Source organism: Pezoporus flaviventris, unplaced genomic scaffold (genome assembly GCF_033815535.1).
Source record: "Pezoporus flaviventris isolate CSIRO_AGI_PZ_B2104156 unplaced genomic scaffold, CSIRO_AGI_Pfla_v1 ptg000007l, whole genome shotgun sequence".
Taxonomy (NCBI): Eukaryota; Metazoa; Chordata; class Aves; order Psittaciformes; family Psittacidae; genus Pezoporus; species Pezoporus flaviventris.
In genome coordinates, this window is record NW_026892555.1 from 86,946,931 (window position 1) to 86,967,107 (window position 20,177).

General features: G+C 37.6%; 1 protein-coding gene across 10 annotated transcripts in view; it reads left to right on the top strand.

The window, feature by feature from the left end:
- The window catches only part of FARS2 (phenylalanyl-tRNA synthetase 2, mitochondrial), a 245,607-nt gene that overhangs the window by 39,763 nt on the left and 185,667 nt on the right, over positions 1–20,177 (top strand). For 9 of the 10 annotated variants that reach the window (XR_009742685.1, XM_061449393.1, XM_061449394.1 and 6 more), the window contains one exon: positions 14,819–15,452. The exons of the other annotated variant lie outside the window; for it this stretch is intronic. Coding sequence is in view for 8 of the 9 variants with exons in the window: in XM_061449393.1 (XP_061305377.1) it covers positions 14,835–15,452 (618 nt within the window). In the remaining variant the exon portion in view is untranslated. The remainder of the gene's footprint in view (positions 1–14,818; positions 15,453–20,177) is intronic. 10 annotated transcript variants of the gene reach the window in all.

Genomic DNA, 20,177 nt, shown 5'->3' on the forward strand with positions numbered 1-20,177 from the left:
TTGGATTTTGTGGATTAGACTCCTGTAATTACTAGATGCTAGTAATAATGCAGATCGCGGTTGCTGGAGAAGAGACAAATATGAAAGTATCCTTTCAAATATCAAAGAATAGTCTTTTGCATTCAGAACTTACATTCTATCTTCTTTACTGGTGTACTTCATGTCATTATGGAATATTGTATGTCATGAATATATTATGTGACATACTGAAGAATACAGAGAATTCAATGTAAAATATCTTTCTGGAGAGAGAGAGACAAGCAGTGACATGACTATAACTAGATGGAAAGTCATTAATATTCTTAACACAGTGACTTACTGGTGATGTCTTGTTTGCCTGTGTAATTGAAACAAACACTGATTAATATGAATCCAAGTCTGCTGATAATTCTACTAATTGCTCACAGGTTGCTAATAATAAACATGTGATTTTTGACAGAGATTGTAGAAGCTAGCATGGTAGATATACTGACTGCACTAAATTTGATGCTTGTGGAACTTAAACTGAATAAAGTGTGGGTACCTTCAGGATTGAGGTCAACATGGTAATTATTTGAATAGTTGAATGCAGGACATTTATACAGATATGTAATGTTACTTACATGAACTATTTTTGAGTGTACCTGGTATGTCAGAAGGCCATGTTCTAATGTTCTCAGTAAACAGGTTTGAGTTCAGACCTTAAACTGAAAATTACTGCTCAGAGATACATCTAGTGCAGGACTGGGGCATCAGAACTGAACGTGATTTTATAGCTATGAGGCTTACCTGGCAAGGAATTGGGTGCCCCCCTTCTGCAAAGTGGTGAATTTCAGCTTTTAAGTGTGAGTGTATGTCATTTTCAGGTGTACCAGGAGATATCTTTCTATATTTTATTTCTCGATTTACAGCAAACTTGGTAAATGTGCAACAAAAAGTACAGCAGATTAACAGAGCACTGAAACTTAGCTCTTCTTTTCTGATGAAACATTTTCCTTTGCCCACTCCATATGGTGTCCACTCCACATGGTATCAAAATAAACATTGCAGCAGAGAAGTCATTAAGTCATTTGAAAGTATGAAAGAGACAGTAAAGAACTTTCCCTGGTTTGCTACTTTGCTGTTAGAAGAAGCTGTCTTTAAGACTTCAAGGAAAAGAAGCCTTACTGAGTGCTTTATAGTTATTTTTAATTCATGTAGTACTAAAGAAGACTGAATGCTCACAACAGGTCTGTGCTAGCAATGACAGTGCAAGAAAAGACCTTTCCTCTGCTTCTGTCTTAATTAAATAGCATCAGCCTGGAAGCAAGAGGTTGTAATTTTTTATTGTTTTTTTATTCTTTCTGTCTGCCTGTTCACAGTATTTGATCTTTAATTATGAAGAGAGGAGTTGATTGTAATGGTGTATTTATATGTGATTTTGCAATTGTCTGTGATTGAAGGCCCCTTTGCTGGATGTAATTCTTCATTAACTGATGTTGCAATGTTAACATCATACCTTAATTGCTTTCTTTCCCTTAGAGCTGTCTTTCTTGATAGCTCTGTAGTAAGAAGTATATGAGAATAGAAAAGACAGGCTTCAGTTTCATTCTGCTTAAATTCTGTTCTTCATACCTGTTTCTTAAACTTTGCTATGCAGTAAGGTCAACATTTTTGATTTTTTTTTTTCCCAAGTAACTTTACTTTAAAAAAAAAGTTTATTTTTTTGTGGGATTGCTCTTCAGCTTTAAAGAATATTTAGACATTCCTACCCAGTTTATTGATCCTTATTTAGCAAGACTCCTCTCTGTGCCATCAAGGAATGAACTACACACTGAAAGCAATCAGCAGCTACTTGAGTCAATCTAACTATTCTACTCTGCTTTCCAGCAGATGACAGAAAGAAGAATTGGGAAAAGAGAGTTTTCAGCCCAGATGTCAATGTGTGTATTGGAATGGCAGAAAATGAAATGCTGTAAAGGTCCAGGATAGTGGCTTTAACTATAAGAGTTCAAAAAAACTTCATCCAGAAACTTCTCAACCTTGTTTTAGTTACCTGATGGATTTTATGGAAATATTTTCCAACAAGTTCAATTGTTCTACCATGTCTAGATAAATATCAAAAGCAGCAATTGGTGATGCAGCTTTTTATGGTGGGGTGACAGAAAATAATTGTAAAAAAAAATCCAAGCAACAAACATCAACACCTCTTTTCCCCCACCCCAAGCCCGAAGCAGCAACCAAAGAACAACAAAAAAAACAATGCCAAATAATTTAGGCTGAATGATAAAAGGATCTAGTAACTTAGGGAGTGGTTTTCAGCTCTTATGTTATTCACTGAAATGTTTCTAGCTTCATATGAGTTTTTTTCTTTAAGCAGTATGTGATGTTCAGTCTGGCTTAGTTGCGAACAGACCCCAAAACAATCTTAGAAATGTCTGGCCTCTCATGTGGTATGAGGTGAGACCAGAGGAGAATCCTGCAGCATCATCCAGTTGAGCACACATCTTTGTGTGGCTGGAGGGGAGTGGGGGTAGGAACATGCAAACAACTGGAAATATTTAGTTTTAATTTACAAATGTGAAATTACTGCAGGTGGGTTTATTTTAGACCTACAGAAGTTGGATATTTAGAATTCTGCAGTTTTGGTTAGATGCATTGTAATAAATTGCCAGTTCAAGTTTAGGCATTTGGTAGATTTGTAGCTAGATCAGCTTCATTTGACATGATGAACATGATTTTGTTTACTCAGCCTCGAAAATACAATCCAATACTCATATTTTAATGTTGTCTAGAAAATGAGGCAATGTGCCATTCTAGGCCAGATTTTGTTATATCAAATTGCAAGCTAGACAAATTTCCTCTTAATTCCTTTGGTTCTCTTAGTATACATAGTGTACCAGCATGAAAATGAAATGATTTTTTTTCTTTTTTTTTTTTTTTAAGACTCAATAAGGTAATAATAACTTCAGAGGGAAAAAAAAATGACTATCAATCACTATATTTGTTATGTGATAGCCTTTGGATTAAAGGATTTGGGAAACTGTAACTTTGAAATTAGTAGGTGTAGAAAATAAAACAAGTCTAAACCATAATTTTTATTCAATAGCTCTGGGCAGTGTCCCTGGAACTCCAGGAATTTAATATTAAAGGTTCATAATGAAAAAATGTTAGTACACATAAATCTGTGTCTGTCTCAATTTGATGTTGTATAGATGCTGGTTGTATTTTCCTTTGACTGAGACCTGATTTCCCTTACCTTTTGTAACAACTGGTTATGTCAACAGTCCATTGGGTTGAAGTATTTAAGGAGGAGAGGTTGTGGTCATTCCTTTTTACCTTAAAGTTAAGTCATTGTGACCTTCTGAGGTCCCATGTAGTTGATTCTGGCCTCAGCAAGTCACCGTTTCCTGCTTCCTTGCACATTTGAGACATGCAATTAGGATTTAATTTCCAAGCATCCTACAATGCTTTTAAGTTGCACTGTGGATTTGCTTTACTGTGTCCTCTGATCATGGTTAAGATTATAATTTAGAAGTATTTAGCACTAATATGTGGTATCCATCACTACTGACTTCACATGTCTTTCTGATTGCTTACTCTAGTGACACTAGGCATAATAATTTTCCTTTCTAGATGCTGTATCTATTTTGTATCTAGTCTGCCTGGCTTCTGGGGCTAGTACCATGGTAGTAATGCATGGTGTAGAAGGCATCCTCTTTGCTTTTTCATGACAATAGCTAGATTTGCTTTCTTTTCCTTTTAATCCAAAGTCGTTATGGGCTTTGTGTGAGCTCTGCTAAGATCTTGGGCCTTGGTTCTGCAAAACTCTTGAGTAAATGCTGACTGCTGTGCCAGGGCAGCACCCAGGAGCATTGGCCCCAGCAGAGCCAAGTCCTAAGGCTGATGATGTGCTATTGCTTTTGGCTATCTTTTCACTGGTAAATATAGATATGGGTATGTATTGTGTATGTTTGAATCTCAGATGACTCTGTCAGTTCTCACAACTGACACAGGAGAGACAGGCCACCATGTAGCACTTTCCTGGTCGGACTGGCATGCTGACACAATTCACTCTGCATAATCTGAGCCAAGACCAGCAGTGGAGTTAGGTTTAATATGAAACTTCCCCACAAGAGGCCCCTAATAAACACATAGTTTCCTCATGAAAACAAATGCTGTCTTTGACTCTGGTAAACATAATCATCAGAGGTGAAATCCTAGTTAAAAGATGGTTATGTGTGAATTCCATTCTGGTTTACAGGCCAGCCCTGCCATGGAATAGATAGAGTGGCAATGCTCTGTTCTATGCCACTTCACCCAGTTTGCTACCACCTTCTTTCATATCCCTGTTTGCCTCAATAACTCTTCATTTATTTACCCTTCCATCTTCCCTAAATGTTTTCTGCTTCTCCACTTGATCTCTCTGCTCATACTAAGAATGTGATTGTAATTACACTCATGTTGAGGCCTGTGAAGTTTGATACAACAGAGCAGTGGCTCTGAACTTCTTGCTCAAGAAATGCCAGTTTGGGCCTTAAAAATCTACATATTGAGGAAGAGCTTGTTTCAATGGTAATAGCTTAGTATTTCTGAACTGTTTGGCATGATTCCTAATAAGTGATGTTTGTCAAGCTGCTTTTGAAACGTTTTGATTCTATTCACAGTAGCCACTATACTCCTTAAATTGTTGATAAAGTGATACTACAAACCACAAAAAAACACAACATTTGAGCATGGACTAAATATAGTCAAACTAATATAGAAAGAAAATATAAGTGGCAGACAAGATGTTAAAGTACAGCACTTTTGAATTGGAGCTGCTGCACTAATGGGTATAAATAATGCAGTACTTCTCCCATGGGGGTATTGTAGAGCTTAATTGGTTAATGGCTGAAAAGATCCTATGTAGAGATACGCTATCTAAGAGCAGAGTGCTGCTTAATTAAAGTCTAAATGTTGTTGTGTAACCTGTATATCTGTAGGTATGTCCAACTGGTGTCAATGGTGATTGAACCCATAGATCATATTGCTGGACATGTTTAACATTTAGCAAGGTGACTATGGTTATGTTTCTGTAAATCAGCATGCATTAATAATTTGCTTTATTTGCTAATAGGACCACTTTCTTTTTTAATGAAAATTTTAGATTACTTTTTAATACAGTGATGCTTTGCACACTTTTCAAATTTGCTTACACTAAAAGGTAGCCATGTCCCTTTGAAAATGAAGCATTCAAATTTATAATATAAAGAGTACGATATAAAATTATAGTATACCTGGCTCTAAAAGCATACTTATATATAAATTTGTATCCAAAATTATCAATAAGTATAAATTGTGGGAATAAATGGTAGGAACACGGAGTCTCTTTCTTTTGCAAGTTCCTTTTATGGAGAAATAATACTTATAAACTCCTGGAGCTGATTTATTTCTTAGGTCTTTTTTAGGGAGAATAGACTTTAACATCTGTTTTGACAGAGTGGTTAAATTTTTTTCTTTGCCTTGTTTCATTATGACTTGTGAGGGCACCTCAAGAAAGGCAGATTTTTTCATTTTTGTGTATCTGGCCTTGTGGGTAATATTTTTCTCATTTGCTTATATGAGTTTTCAATGACTTAGTGGCTTCATACATGACAGCATTTTTAGTTCACATACTACATTGTAATTTATTTGTGAAGACTGTCACTAGAAGTAGTTTCTGGGAAGAATCCAGATGAATTCTAGATCTTAGAATGGCTCGTAGTCCCTTTTAGAAGTTAGTACCTGTTATTATTAATAATGAGTCTGATTAACTTTTATCTTTAAATACTCTCATTCATCAATTTATTGTTTCCTTCCAAAGCTTATGAAGATGAAAAGCAAATGAAAGTAATTTTTTTTTCCCTTCCCCTTTTCTCTATTAACCATTTGGTTTATACTGCCCTAGCTTCGTATCTTACTGCTATCCTCTGTGTGGCTGCCAAGGTTTCTTGCATAATCCGCTTGACAAGTGGCTTATTCATTAAAATTTCAGCCCTGTTCCTACCAACCTCAGAGAAGTGGTATGCCCTAGGCAGGGAAATGTAGTTCCTTCCATAGGCGCCTTCTAATCTTTTCCTTAAATGCTTTGTCAGAGCCTGTTACAGATAAGTGAAGATGGTGCAGTTCAAAGTAGAGATGACTTCTTTGTGTAAGTGTGATCATACATTTCCTAACTGGGAGGTGTTGGACTGCAGTAGAGTCTCCACTGCAATAGCCTGTTTTCTCTTCCTTTTTGATACTGAAGTCTATGAGACTTAGATTCTGAAGTAAAATCCATAGAGAATTTTTTCTCTTTTTTTCTTGGTTTGACTGTTAAAATATATATAGTCCTAGTAAAGGCTCTGTCTGTTCAGACTTTCATTATTTCTCTAATAGAGAAAGACCAAGGTGCGATATCACAACTGAGTTAGAGTTTGAGCTGAGATCAAGTTCACATCACAGCTAGGTCTGAGATGTAGATCTGTAGCTCAAGATGATAACAAATATGTGAAACTGTCTCTCCTTAGAGCTTGGTGTGACAGAAAACTAATGTGACACAAAGCTTACAATATCCCAGCACCACTTGGGGTTGAAACATGGTAAGAAAGGCTAATTCAATTTAAATGTTAATTACATCCATATTAAACTCATGAAATAACTTCCTGGTTTCAAATATTAATTATTATTTTAAATAAATATTTGGATTATTCCTTTAAACTATGACATGATATCTAGGATATTACTAAGGAGGGCATCTGGAGATCTATGGTGAGTCATGGATTTCCCCAGTTCTCTCAAGAAAGGAAAGAAATGGTGGGAATCGGAGTCCTACCAGGAAGATAGCAGGTAAAGCTGAAGACTTCTAGACTTTGAACTGGGTGATTCATGTTAGCCGCCTCCTCTAGCATGAGCCATCTAAGTCATTTGGTTTTCTTAGCATTGTGCAGGCTGGGTTTGTATCCTAAGTTTAATTTTTCACTGTGCCACATGAGGCATCTGAAACTTGGGTATTTGGGCATGTTGGATGTTTTGCCGATGAAGGTTAAATGTAGCCCGTGAGGTAGCATGTGTGTTGGCTCTGGCGTGTAAGATGTTGCTGTGTTTCTTTTTGCTTTCCCTGGAGAAGGCAGGCAGTCATGATTTGATCATGCCTTGGGAGTTGAAGGATATCGTCTTTGTCTACCATAGGCATCTCCAGAGGGCTGGGCTGCTTCAATTGCCATTGCCAAGGAGGTGCAGCATTTCCCCGGAAGGGATATTGCAGCTTCCTGGCAGGCTCACCAGGAGGATCCACCACTTCCTGGGGGCTGTGGTTGAGCCATTCTGCTTTAAATTGTAAAAATAAAGCATATACCTATAGCTTTATACTTTCCTGCAGTGTGAATCTGCATCTCAGAGGGACCACTAAAACATGGCAATGCACCTACAGGTGACTTTCTTTACATGAGAAGCAGTGATGAAGTTCAGAAGCTTCTGCTGTTTCAGAAGTGCAGAACGTACCACATTTATCACTCTCAATGCTGTGGACTTGTTTATGGTGTAGTGTTTTGGATTACTATCATAGAAATGATTATATTTTTCCTCTGCTGTCCTTTGTGCTATTACCCAGTCTGAATGTGCCTCATTCTTGGCAGTTAATAACTGACTGCAAAAGAATTATTACTCCCTCCTCCTGATAAGGTAGGATGAGATCTCTATGGTTTTGTCTGTATGGTATAGTTTATCAGTGAGAACTAAGAAAGTATACAAGTACACACAAATACTGCTAATATCTGATTTCTAAACAACGTAATTTTTACTCAGATAAAACTCCATAAGAGTATGCTCTTGATGGCGTATACGTATAAAGAAAAATACAGATAATCGAGTTGCAGATAGTGGTGGAATAAAGAATGCAAAAGAGATACTGCTAATCTTGACTGCAGTGAAGATTTTGTAGGTATTTAAAAGTCTCTCTCTCTTTCATCTGACAGTTATTTACAATATGTCTTCTAAGGAAGAAAGCTAGTTGGCAACCTTTTCAAGGTATTGGAAAAGGAATATTCCCTCAGCGGACAAAGGTAGTGTTTTTTCAGATTGCATCCTTCGAAAAATTGATGTATTTTAAAAGCGGGAAACACATTTGAGAATGCTTAAGGGTGATTTCTACTTTGCCTTTGTGTAGTCTGTAATTTGTAATGTAAGGCATTTAAATTATGTTTGTGTAATGAGGATTTTCCCTTAAAATATGGAATTGACTATTGTGTTTTGTCTCATTGTAGAGGGAGGGAAGAATGCAGGTACATCAGTAGGAGCTCAGGTCACAGCTGCTTAATTATTAGTAGAGTTTTGTGTGCCTTAGTCATCATACGCTATTGGAAGTTTCCACTAAAGGGCATAATCAGTATTTCTTCAGTGAAAAACAAACTTGGTTTTAGTTTGTGAAAAGAAAATTAAGAAATAATTAAGATAAAACTAAAAGAAAATTAGATACTGTTTCTGAGCAGTGGTGATTTTTTCTTAATTTAATCTACTGTCATGTGTGTATATATATATATATACATGATATTTTTTTGTGGTTGTTGATTGTTTCTTTCCTCTGAATGTGTTTATTTTGCTTTTATTAATCTGTTTTGTGGTTGGTTTGTTTTTTATTGTTCAACTACAAATGGTATGGTTGGACTGCTCACCTTAAGCTTCTGAGTTTTGCATGTGTTTGATGTCTTTCCAGAAGACCAGAAGTCTAAATTTGTTTGCTTTTGATCTTTAACTTCTTATGTCAATTATGCTGTATACTTTTCTGTCTTAAAAAAATTATATACTCTAAATAATTCAGCAATTTGTACCTGATTAGCTTGCTGACCACAAATTCCAGTGTGTGGATACTGTACGTCTGAGCTGCTTAAACCAAATTCACTACAGGTTGTCACTACCCAATTATGTCAATCTTTGAAGCAGTCTTCTACCAAATTATACAGCTGCAGAGTCTGCAAGTATTTTGACTACTGAAACACATTTTACCTGTCTTGAATCCTATGTCTTGAGAAGTATTATCCTTTTAATAAGTAGGAAACTTATGGATAAACCTGAACAATCTCAGAGCTGTCACTGTATCAGGGAAACTAGTGCCTGTAGCAGCCTTTGCAGGACCACAGGGGGAACTGAAACTTGTTGCGGTGTGGTGGGAATGTGACATTGGTCATCGTTCACAACAAATCAGAAACTGAATGGGAAGTGTAACTATGATTCAAAACATTTTAAAACTGGTGCTTGCTCAGAGATCCCTGTAGAAGTGTGTTCCTCTCCCCAAAGACTTGCTGCCCACTGTTGACTATCTTGGCACATTGCGTAATTCTAAAGAACAGTGAAGGTTGTTGGTGTGCCTCAGAAGTATGGACTATATTTTCTGTGCTTGCCTTCAGGTGCTCATGGATGTAAGGCAGGGCATTAACATTTTGTCTGGCCGTTGTTCAGACAATAGGCATCTGGATCAGTGAAAAAGGTGCGTGGTTGTTAATAACTTTTATTTCATATTTAAGAAGGTCTTACATGTAACACTGAGAGAAAACATGGTATGCCTTATCCCAGAAAAGGTGTTTTAATATTCCCTCTCAATATTGCATGCCTCAAAATGTTGCCGAAGGTGACATCATGATTACTGTATCACTGTTAGAGAGCAGACAGCAAGCCAGCTTCTGACATATTTTTGCTTCAGATAAGAAAAATAACAAAAGTTATTCTGTATGTTTCTTGGAACCTGCTGATGGATTATTAACTAGATGAACTCCCAAGTACATGAAAAAATTAAGAGCCAAATACTTGAAGCCTGTGTTATCTTGCCTGGTGCGTTGTAGTGCATGCAATATTTTGTTCCATTGGGTGTTCAGCTATCTTCAGGGACATCTGTAAATGTTCTGCCCTTGGAAGCTCAGGTTATAAAATGGATCTATTCTAAGTCACCTGCAAGGCTATTTCAGAGGTCTGTGTGTGTAGCATAAATTCAGCATGCTCAGTAAGAATGATAGCCTTGTTCTGGTGTGCAACAATATATCTGCATTTTAAAATGAGCTTGAAAAAAAATCTGAGCTCATTGTTAGTATTGCATGCAAAATAATTTCTGTTATATCCTGTGCAATGTAGGTACAGGTCATGGCAATACAATGATATTTGCGGCTGTATGCCTACATAGTTTTCAAAACTAAAATTCAATGCTTAGCTAAATTGCTCAGCAGACTGGTAAATGTCCAATTTTAGCAGCCTGGCATATGTTTATAATTTTTGTTTTAACATATGCTATGTTGGTTGAACTCCCCTCCCCACACATACGGTAGATAAAAGCTGTCACATCACAAAATGGTGGCAGCCCAACTTTTCTAACGTTTTCCATGGCACTTCAGAGTCTTGCATTAATTAGCTATTCTTGGGTAGGAGACAGACTCTCATCTTTGTAGAATTTTGGTTTCAAACCCATCATGTACTTTGGTTTATGTATGCAGTTGCCCATCTGTGTTTCTGCAGCCATAAACAGTGAAAAGCTCAGGGCATACAGAAAAAAGGTCAGCAAGAATGAGAATGCCCTTTGTTCACAGATATGAATACCTAGCAAATGGCCCTGAAAGCCCATTTCATTCACCGGTGGGCTCTAGTTTGCTCCAGCAAGAATGTTCTCTCTCCTCTTTTCCACTTTCCTAGGAGAGGTGGGTGAATAAAACAACACAGGTGCACAGTCCTTTTTCTTTTATTGTGAGCTGCTAAACTACCCCTCTTTTCCCCTCCTTTTTCAGGGCAGGTGTAAGGAGGAATTTCACCGAGTCTGCAATTCTTTTCTAAACTTCAGTGCAGTAGAGAGGAATTGTGACAAATACCACTGCAGCTGTGATAATGCTGACTTAATCCTCCCTGTACTGTGACATGGAAACCTGGATTTAGACATGAAAGGGCATGCCTTAACAGTACAGCAATATGATCCCTTATCCCATCTAACTGCCTTTTGCCTGTGCTCCAAAGTCACAATATTTTTTGGCCTTCAGTCTGCTGTTTCCCTGTTGTTAAGCTCCTGACAACAGTGCACTTCTGCACATGCATTGTCTACTGTGCTGCTGCATGGGGGTGACTGTTTTTCTGTGGGGGATGAGGGAGCCTTGCTCAGCAGCTGAAACTACTGTAGAAACAGCACAGGGCATGTGGTAGAGGACTGACATTGGCAAGTGCGATCACATCTGTGCCAGGTCTGTCCACAGCATGGACAGGACTGTTTGGATGTCTTCATCCGTGGGTGTCATGTTTGCCACCCTTCTGCCCTCTGGTCTACCTTGAAGCTGCTCAGAAGCTCATGTGCAGGCATGGTTCCAAATGTATCACCAAAAGAGAATGACAATAGCATCCCTGTCAAAAATCCCAGTTCCTGCAGTTGTATTAGACATCCCAGAATAGAGATAGAGGGACAGGCCCATGGAGTTGCAGAGGTACCTGGGAATGTGACAGTGGCAGTGTGAAGGTAAGAACCTGTGTGTAGAAGATGGTGGGCCTGGTGCTTGCATGTCCTCCTGCAGTGCTTTGAGAAGTCACACTGGGAGCTGCTGGTGGGGCAGCTTGCTTCCAAAACCGTTCATCACCTCCCACCTGTAAGTCAGAGCCACTGTCAAGCCCAGAGCCTGTGACACACTGGTAATGCTGGTGGAATGCTTTACCATCTTTGGATCATAGATGCCAGTGGTGGTTGTTCAGTGTTTATTTCCCATTTATATATTTGTTTTTAGCTACACGACCTACAGCTGCTGTTTGGCTTGCTGTGGTTGTTAGCTGGCTGACAGTCTTTGCTGTAAGATTGAAGTTTTGTCAGTGTGCACAGAAGCCAGTTGTTTCTTTGGGATTATTTTTTACTGACAAATAATAAGCATGGTGGAAATTAAGCTAGAAAACGATAAATGTCAAGTGTGCTTTTTCAGACCTTTAAGTAGCTGTCTACCAGAAACAAGTGTCTGTTAGAAGTGAGCATAAGTAATTAGTGTATCCTTAACATCACTTATTTATTGCTAGCAGAAAAGTAAAGAGATTTCTTTATTTTCCAGTGTTGCTCTCCACTCTAGTAAATATTTCTTTGATTTGAAGGTTTCTTGTATGGTGTAAGAAGTACAAACATGGCTTTTTCCTTCCTTCTCAATGGCTTCTGTCCCAGATGCAATGTATCACCAGTCGATTTGAACTAAATCCAGTATCATTTTTCTGCAGTGATCCTGGAAGTAGCATGCATGAGTCTGTGGTGGGAGAGGGGAGCAGAAGAACGCTGGTGAAAGACTTCAGTGGTTTTGGCACTCTTGTGTGATACCATGCTAGTGGCTCTTTTACTGCTTTTTGCTGTTGTTTGTAGCACTTGGACATTGGATAACATAGGATAACTGTAACTTTTCTTACTGCTCGCAGTAGATTTTGCTTTAGATTGGAATAATAGCCCATATAATAATTCAATTTAACTTTTAAGGCACAAGCATAATGTTAGGATGAAAACTATGAAAACTGATACAAGTTCATCTGTATTTTTTTTTCCTGTAAGAGTTTGTGAAGAGTATATACACCATTTGCTCAGAAAAATTAGTGTTTCTGAGCTATCAGAAACTGTTAGAAGTGTTGCTCATTGCAAATACTGAAAATCATCCCCACCAGCACTTATGGTTCATACTCTAATTTATTTTTCCACAAAGTTACAATCATGAGATGTACTGCTTATGTGAAAGTTAAACTTTTCATATGGTTGTCTAATTCTCGAAGGAATGGTATTTAGGAAAGCAGCAAACATCTCGAGACTCACGATAGTCACGAGAGTTTTTCATACATTAGTTATGTGTAAGTTTTGAGGTTTTTTGAGAAAACTAAATGTATGGGCAGATGGTGATATTTACTTAAGGGAAGCTGCATTCATTATCTGACTAGAACTGAGTATTCCAAGCAGCTGTTTGTATATGAGAACTCCCTTTCCATGAAGGAGAACTTACGTTTGGGGAAAATGGAGCCTCTTCTCAAAACATAACGCTATCCCCTCATTTAGTCTATGTCAGAGGGGTTACTGGTGTGTGTTTCTGAATTCTTTTATGGAAGAACCTTATTAGTAATGGCCAAGAAATAATTTGGTGAAATATTTTGCAAATTAAAAAAAAAAAAGGGCAATCTTTCTTAGAAGTTTCAAAACTAGGCAAAAGTTCTAAAAGTTATAGCTGCTCTTTTTTCTTAAGATAATTCAACCAGAAAAAGGGTTAAACCAAATAATTAGTTATTTTACACTGCCCTGCCAAATTTAATTTCTGACTACACAACTTGCTTTTATTTTGATTTACTGAGATACAGTACTTCAGGAAATAGACCTATGGAGAACATCCAGGCATAATCCAGACAAAAGGAAGCCAAACATGAACATACCCATTTTCTTTTACAGATCTGTTTTAGGGGGGGGGCCTTAAAGAGTATGAAAAATAATCTTAGTTTGTTTGTTCTTTATGTTCATTTTTCTTATGTTCTTGAGGAACGGTAGTCAGATGCTGTGATCCTAGCATAAAGATGGAAAGCTGTCCGTTTCTTGGCAGTGGTCTATTCATTGCTTATGTGCTTTATTCCCCCATTTCTTTAAGACGACTTTTACGGGAAAGTCTTTTATCCAGGGAACCTGTGGCCCGGGAATTCTTGGTTCATAGAGGAATACAAACCAGTTTATTGTTTGAAGCAGATGCCTTTCCTCGGTCACTTAACTTCTAATGCCTCTGTTTTCCCATTCCATAATAAGCAAATTATAATGCTTAATTGTTTTACTGTAACCTATGCTAATATTTTTTTAAGCCAAACTACAAATTTTCAAGTGACTTTTCATCTCGGAGTGGGCTTATGCATTTGGAGCGACTGAAGGTCTAATCATTCTCAAAACTGTTTGTTTTTGGAATTACCTCTTTGAACACCACAGAGTGATACTGCTGTGTACATGTGAAGCACAAAGCCTGTTTGTAAACAGGGCAGATGTGTAAATGTGGCCCTTTGGTAGGAAGCAAATTGTTCAGTTCAGACATCTTTCAGAATCTCATGACTTCAGTGATCTTCCTGATATTTGAAAAGCCTCCCTGCCTGATACAGTGTTGTTAGTCATGAAAGCAGCCATTCTGGGAACATGGGATTTTATGCTCACCCCAAAATGCTAACGTTGGTTCTGACTGTGTGGAGCTTTTATTGTGAATCTTACATGATATTCATATGTGAACTTAATATACTGCTTATATATAAATATATGCTTTGTGCTCTTTCCATCTGTTGGTTGGTTGGTTTTTTTTTCCTTCACAGTGGTTCAGTGGTTTGTAAAGTTTAACTGGTTTTGTCTGGTATTAAGTACAAATTAGTGATGGTTGTATAGTGTGTGCCACATGCATCTGGCTGATGTGGAATGCCTTCCATAGCTTCTGCTAATGGAGGGAGATGATAAAACAATAAGTTAATGCTTGGAGTTTTATTATAAGCAAGTCCGTTACTGCTGAAGGGTGTTGTTAAATTTCTGAGTTTTTCAGAAATAGCATTCAGTTATTGCCTTGTATTTTAACCGGACGAAAAATACCATTCCAAAGAAGGCCTGATGATTATTCAGCTATAAGAGTAGCAGTATCTGGAATGGGGTTAAAGCTAGGTCTGGAGTCATTAATACTGATGCAGGGGTACAGAGGACTGATAATTGAATAAGATATCCTAGCTGAAATTTGAAGTCAAAATAGTGGTTTGTAATGGGAACTTTGTCATATTAATCAAGCAGATATTTGGATTTCACATCCCTGAGATACTAGCAATTTCTGCAGCAAGCTTGCAGTCCGTAACCCGATTTTTAATTTTTTAATTTTATTTCTTTCTCTAGATCATAAGAGTTTGCAATGGCAATGCTCTGGAAATTCATGAGGGTAGCTAAGTATTCTAAAACAGCTTTGCTACCAAAAGTGAAGGTAAGAGGAATTCCCACCCATTTGAGGCATTCTTCATCCAAGTCTGTACCTTCAGAGTTTGCTGCCAGCACACCCTGCTCAAATACTGTGGAACTGCTTGGTAAAGCTTATGCTCAAGATGACTACAGCAACGTCACAGAGAAGATTCTTTCCAAGGTGGGGAAGAACTTGCACAACAAAAAGCATCATCCTTTGTGGCTAATCAAGGAACAGATAAAGGACCACTTCTACAAACAATATGTAGGACGCCGTGGGAATCCGCTTTTTTCTGTCTATGATGGTCTTTCTCCTGTGGTTACAGTACAGCAGAATTTTGATAGTTTGCTTATCCCACAAAACCATGCCAGCAGAAGTAAAGAGGATAACTACTACTTGAATCGTGGTCACATGCTAAGAGCACATACATCAGCTCATCAGTGGGACTTGATACACTCTGGCCTAGATGCCTTTCTGGCAGTGGGAGATGTCTACCGCCGTGATACGATTGATAACACCCACTACCCAGTCTTCCATCAGATGGAAGGAGTTCGGCTCTTCTCATGTCATGAGGTAGGAATTCTCTAGCTGAGGTGAAAGTTTTTGGGTAAGTTGCATGGTCTTGTATTTACTTTAAACAAAATACATGCACATAAATATGTTACAGCAACATGTGTTATGCTGTACATTGATACAGGTCAAGTGATCAGTCATGTAGTAATACTTGTAATTTGGGAAAAATATAGGTGGAAGATGTTGAATTTGAAAACAACTATAAACTTCCCCAGAAAAATGTGAAAAAGTAGAAAGAGAATATTTGTGAAAGCTAGCAAAATAAAACATTATCTAAAGGAAATAACTTGTTCAGCTAATGATCTGCATGACTCAGTTCTAGTTCTGTCACAAGTATCTTCCAGTGGGGTCACTTGACTAAAAACTTTGTCATATTAATACTTGAAGGACTCACAGATGTGAATTGTTGCAGCTAGATCCAGGATGCAGCTTTTATTCTGTCAACTTTTTGCTTTTAATAGCTCCAAACTTGTAAATGAATGTCTTTTTTAATGAGTTGTCCCATTTTTCATTTAATTTTAAAGCTGTATTGAAGGATTCATATGTCGCAGCTGATAGTTACAGGTGTGTAATACATGCACAATAGAGGCATCAACTAGAGAGCTGTAGGTAGATGTCCAAGACTGCATTTATATATTTTGTTGGCACAGCTTGTATGTTCTGCAAATGCTTGGATGTCATTAAGTATTCTGCTGTATCATTGATCAGTGGTAAATACAAGCCAGTTCGTGTTCCAAACAATAATTGATTTGTATAATTTGTGTATGCCTGTAGCAATACTGCCAAATTCACATTTCTATGACTGAAACTAGCTTATTCTAATAATACTGCGATATATACTCTTCTTAATGTGGTTGCAATGGTGATTGGCAGGAGCTTGGCAGGAAGCCTGATTGGTTTTGGATGCCTGAGGGAAACCTAGGATAGTCATAGAACACTGCCTTTCCTGCTGGTGGACAGGGTTTGTGCTGCCTAAATGGGCGTTTCACACTCTACGTGGTCACTGCTTCTTCCACTTTGAAAACGTAGCTGCCTCTGCAGATGTCCTGTGAGTAATATGGTGTTGAATACAGGTTGCAGCTGCTTCTCTGGTAACCAAGAAATGGAAATCTTGCAGATTTATCTAGTCTTGTTTGCTTGCTCTTCTTTTCCCGTATGCATGTTTATTAATACAGTCAAGGTATATGCAAGAGAAAAATGTACAATCCTATGTTAAGATAATGCCGTTTCTGAATATTTTGTGTTCATGACAATGTGGGTTTTTTACTTGAGCAGGAGTTCAGGCGTTCAGATGGAAAGAGTCTGATTTTTATCTGTCACAATATTATATCATTGATGCTCATGCAGGATAGAATTTCTGCAAACTTTGGTGTGATCTGATTATTGAAATTATTGTTCATGAATATGCCCCTTAAGAAATTTTGATCCTAATGACAAACTGATTTTTTCCTCTCGACAAATTTAGTATTAGTAATAATGGCAATAATAGGATTTTAATAACTGGGAAGACAGTTACAGAAATATTCACTGACATTTATCTAGAAATACATAATGTATAACAATCTGATTCATTGCATTGTAGATTGCTTGTTTCTTTTTCTCTTCTTTCTTTTTCCCCAAGAAAATAATTGAGATGTTATTGGAGAGGGTTAATGAATGATGAATTTGAAGTTAGCTATGCACTGGAAAATGTGTCTGTCTCTAAAGAATGGAAGACCAGCTGGCTTTCCATACTGGTAAAGAAAGAATAGCGGTATTGTGTACAATGTGTAAAGTCTTGTTTATTGGGCATCATGCGTAAATTCTAAACCTGAGCATGATCTAAAGCATCCTGTATTTGCTTTAGTTGCACATTAAAGAGTGAGAGAGTCTTGCAGTATGTAAAACGTCTTACAGTCATCATCACAAGAGCCTTGTGGGAAAGATTGAATGTGAAATTCTGAAATTCCACTGGGGACTGTTTCTGTGTTTTATATTCTGGTATCCTGTTCAAAATAACCCAAATTTAAATAATTCTGGAAGGAACTGTCTGAGTGGAAGAAAGGCTGAATGGAGGCATTACTACGTGAGATAAATATTTTTATATTTTCTATGCATTTATTTAAAGCCATGTTTAAGTTGTAAACCACTGAGAAAAAAACATGTGAAAGTCAGAGCCTGTTACCTTTGTCTCAGACTTTTCATTCATAACCAGAGTAGACTCTCTGGCAAGAGGAAATTTGCAGGGTACCAAAGATAAATACCTTTGAAACTAAGGGGAAGAACTGTTAGCTCTTAGCTACAAGCTTTGGGTGCATTTTGTCTTATAGACAATACAATAATCTTACATGCTGTAGTCAGTTTAGTGCTCTTTTTTGTTCTTTTGATTTATACATTTATCATTTGCAGAGAAAGTAACCACAGAACTGAGGAAGGGGTGAACAAAACACATAACCTAGAGTGATTTTATAGCAACTTCAATTCAGAGGAATTTGACATCTCGGTTTGTTAGGGGTGGGGAAAAGGTCAGATTATCCTCACCTGAGATTTTAGGTGGGGTAAGAAAGATATAGAGAAGTCTCTCTCCTTTACAAATACCAAATTTTGTAGTCGAGGCTAGGTTAAAACTTCTGCCCTGTGACTGAAACCTTTAGTTAAAATTAATACCTTGGAAGAAGAGCAGGAAGACAAATTGCAGCGAGGCAATCTTGCAGTGTTTAAGATGCTTGTGAGCTTTTTGCTTCTTTGGATATACTGTTTCTCATGAGGGTTAGATAATTATTTTTGTAAGAGAAAAGTAATCTATGATTTGAAGATGGGCAGGTAACTGATGCTTTTCTGCAGCTCTGTATGAGTGCAAATATTAAAGTACTAAAGAAGTTTCTATCTTTCAAACTAACTCATTGCTAAAAGTTAGAATAATTCATGCTGCAACTTCCCATAAACTTTTTAAAAATGTCCTTGGACTGCTATCACAGAGCTTCTGTAAATCATCAGTGTATTTTAGAATATTTTATGTAATCATTACCTGAATGTAATATATGAGTTAGAAACTAATTAATAGAAATACTTAAAACTAGTGCCAAAATACCTTCACAAATAATTTTCAAAATTCTGGACATAAAATCATAGAATCATAGAATGGTTTGGTTTGGATGGGACCATAAAGATCATCTTCCACTAGAGCAGGTTGCTCAAATCCCCATCCAGCCTGGCCTTGAACACTGCCAGGGATGGGGCAGCCACAGCGTCTCTGGGCAACCTGTGCTAGTGCATCAGACCCTCATACTGAAGAATTTCTTCCTAATATCTAATCTAAATCTCTCCTCCATCCTTTTAAAGCCATCCCCCCTTGTCCTATCACTACATGCCCTTGTAAAAAGTTGCTTCCCAAATTCCTTTCCAACCTTTCCTTGTTGGTTCCTTTAGGTACTAGAAAATTGCTGTAAGGTGTCCCCTGAGCTTTCTCTTCTCCAGGCAGAGCAACCCCAGCTCTCTCGGTCTGTTTTCACAGGAGAGGTGCTCCAGCCCTCTGATCATCTTTGTGGCCCTCCTCTGGACTTGCTCCAACAGCTCTGCATCCCTCTTGTGTTGAGGGCCCCAGAGATGAATGCAGTACTGCAGGGGTCTCACGAGAGCAGAGCAGAGGGGGAGAATCAACTCCCTCGACCTGCTGAACATCCTCCTTTTGGTACACCCCAGCATACAGTTGTGCTGCAACTGCACACTGCAGATTCGTGTTTAACTTAAAATTAAGTTTTTAAAATGAGCTTTTCTTCTTAAACAGTTCCCCCAAATGGTATTTCTTTTGTATTTTCTTCCACCAGCGTACTAGCATGCCTGTTTTCCTTCTAAAGGGCATATAGAGTTTTTATTTTTCCCTTGTATGGCATATTGCTGTTTCTAATCCTTTGGGTTGGCAGTATTGATACTGCTGTAGTCAGGTTTGAGCTGTCAGACTTTTCTGGGTGGATTAGAAAATAAATTATTTCTGTGCCATGCTGTGTTCTTCAGTTCGGTTCTTTATTTGCCACAATTTATAGAAAAGAGCAGAGGGGAAAGAAAATTAAATTACACTTTATGGAATTTAGCCAGCAGAGGGAGCCAGTATAAACCCAATGTCAGTCACAGAACATTATTCAGTTGACAACAAATAATGTTTACACGTTGGAAGGAGACTTCATAAGGTATTTTATGTATGTATTGAATTATACATAAATTTTAAGGGGAACAGATGTGAAAACATAGAAATTGCTTCTCTAATTTAGTAACCTTGTTCCAATGGAGGCCAATACCAGATTGCTCAGATAAAGAAATTATGTTCTCATCAGGCTCCTTTGTGCTAACATCTGAAAACTATAAATAGGAAGACTGCAAAGAAGTAGGAGAGATACGTCTTTATTCTGCATTGAAATGCTTTAGGTGGAAACAGCAACTTTTTTGTTAGGGTATAATGGAAAAATGTAAATATTCCTGTTAAAAGTGAAGTCTGTTCTTCCAAAGCAGTATATATGTATAATAGCAAAAAGAATTTCAATGTTGTAACTTCATAGTGCTGGTGTCTTGAAATGCGAAGACTCTTGTCCTAAGTAATAGAACTGTAGATTTTCTGTTATTCATATAAATACATACTCCTTTCCTCATCTTTTTATACTTGTGTACCATGGCCACATTTCTTGTGTATTCTTTAATAAATATTTTTTTTTAAATGGCTTTTAGAATCATAGTCTAGAATAGAATCGCTTA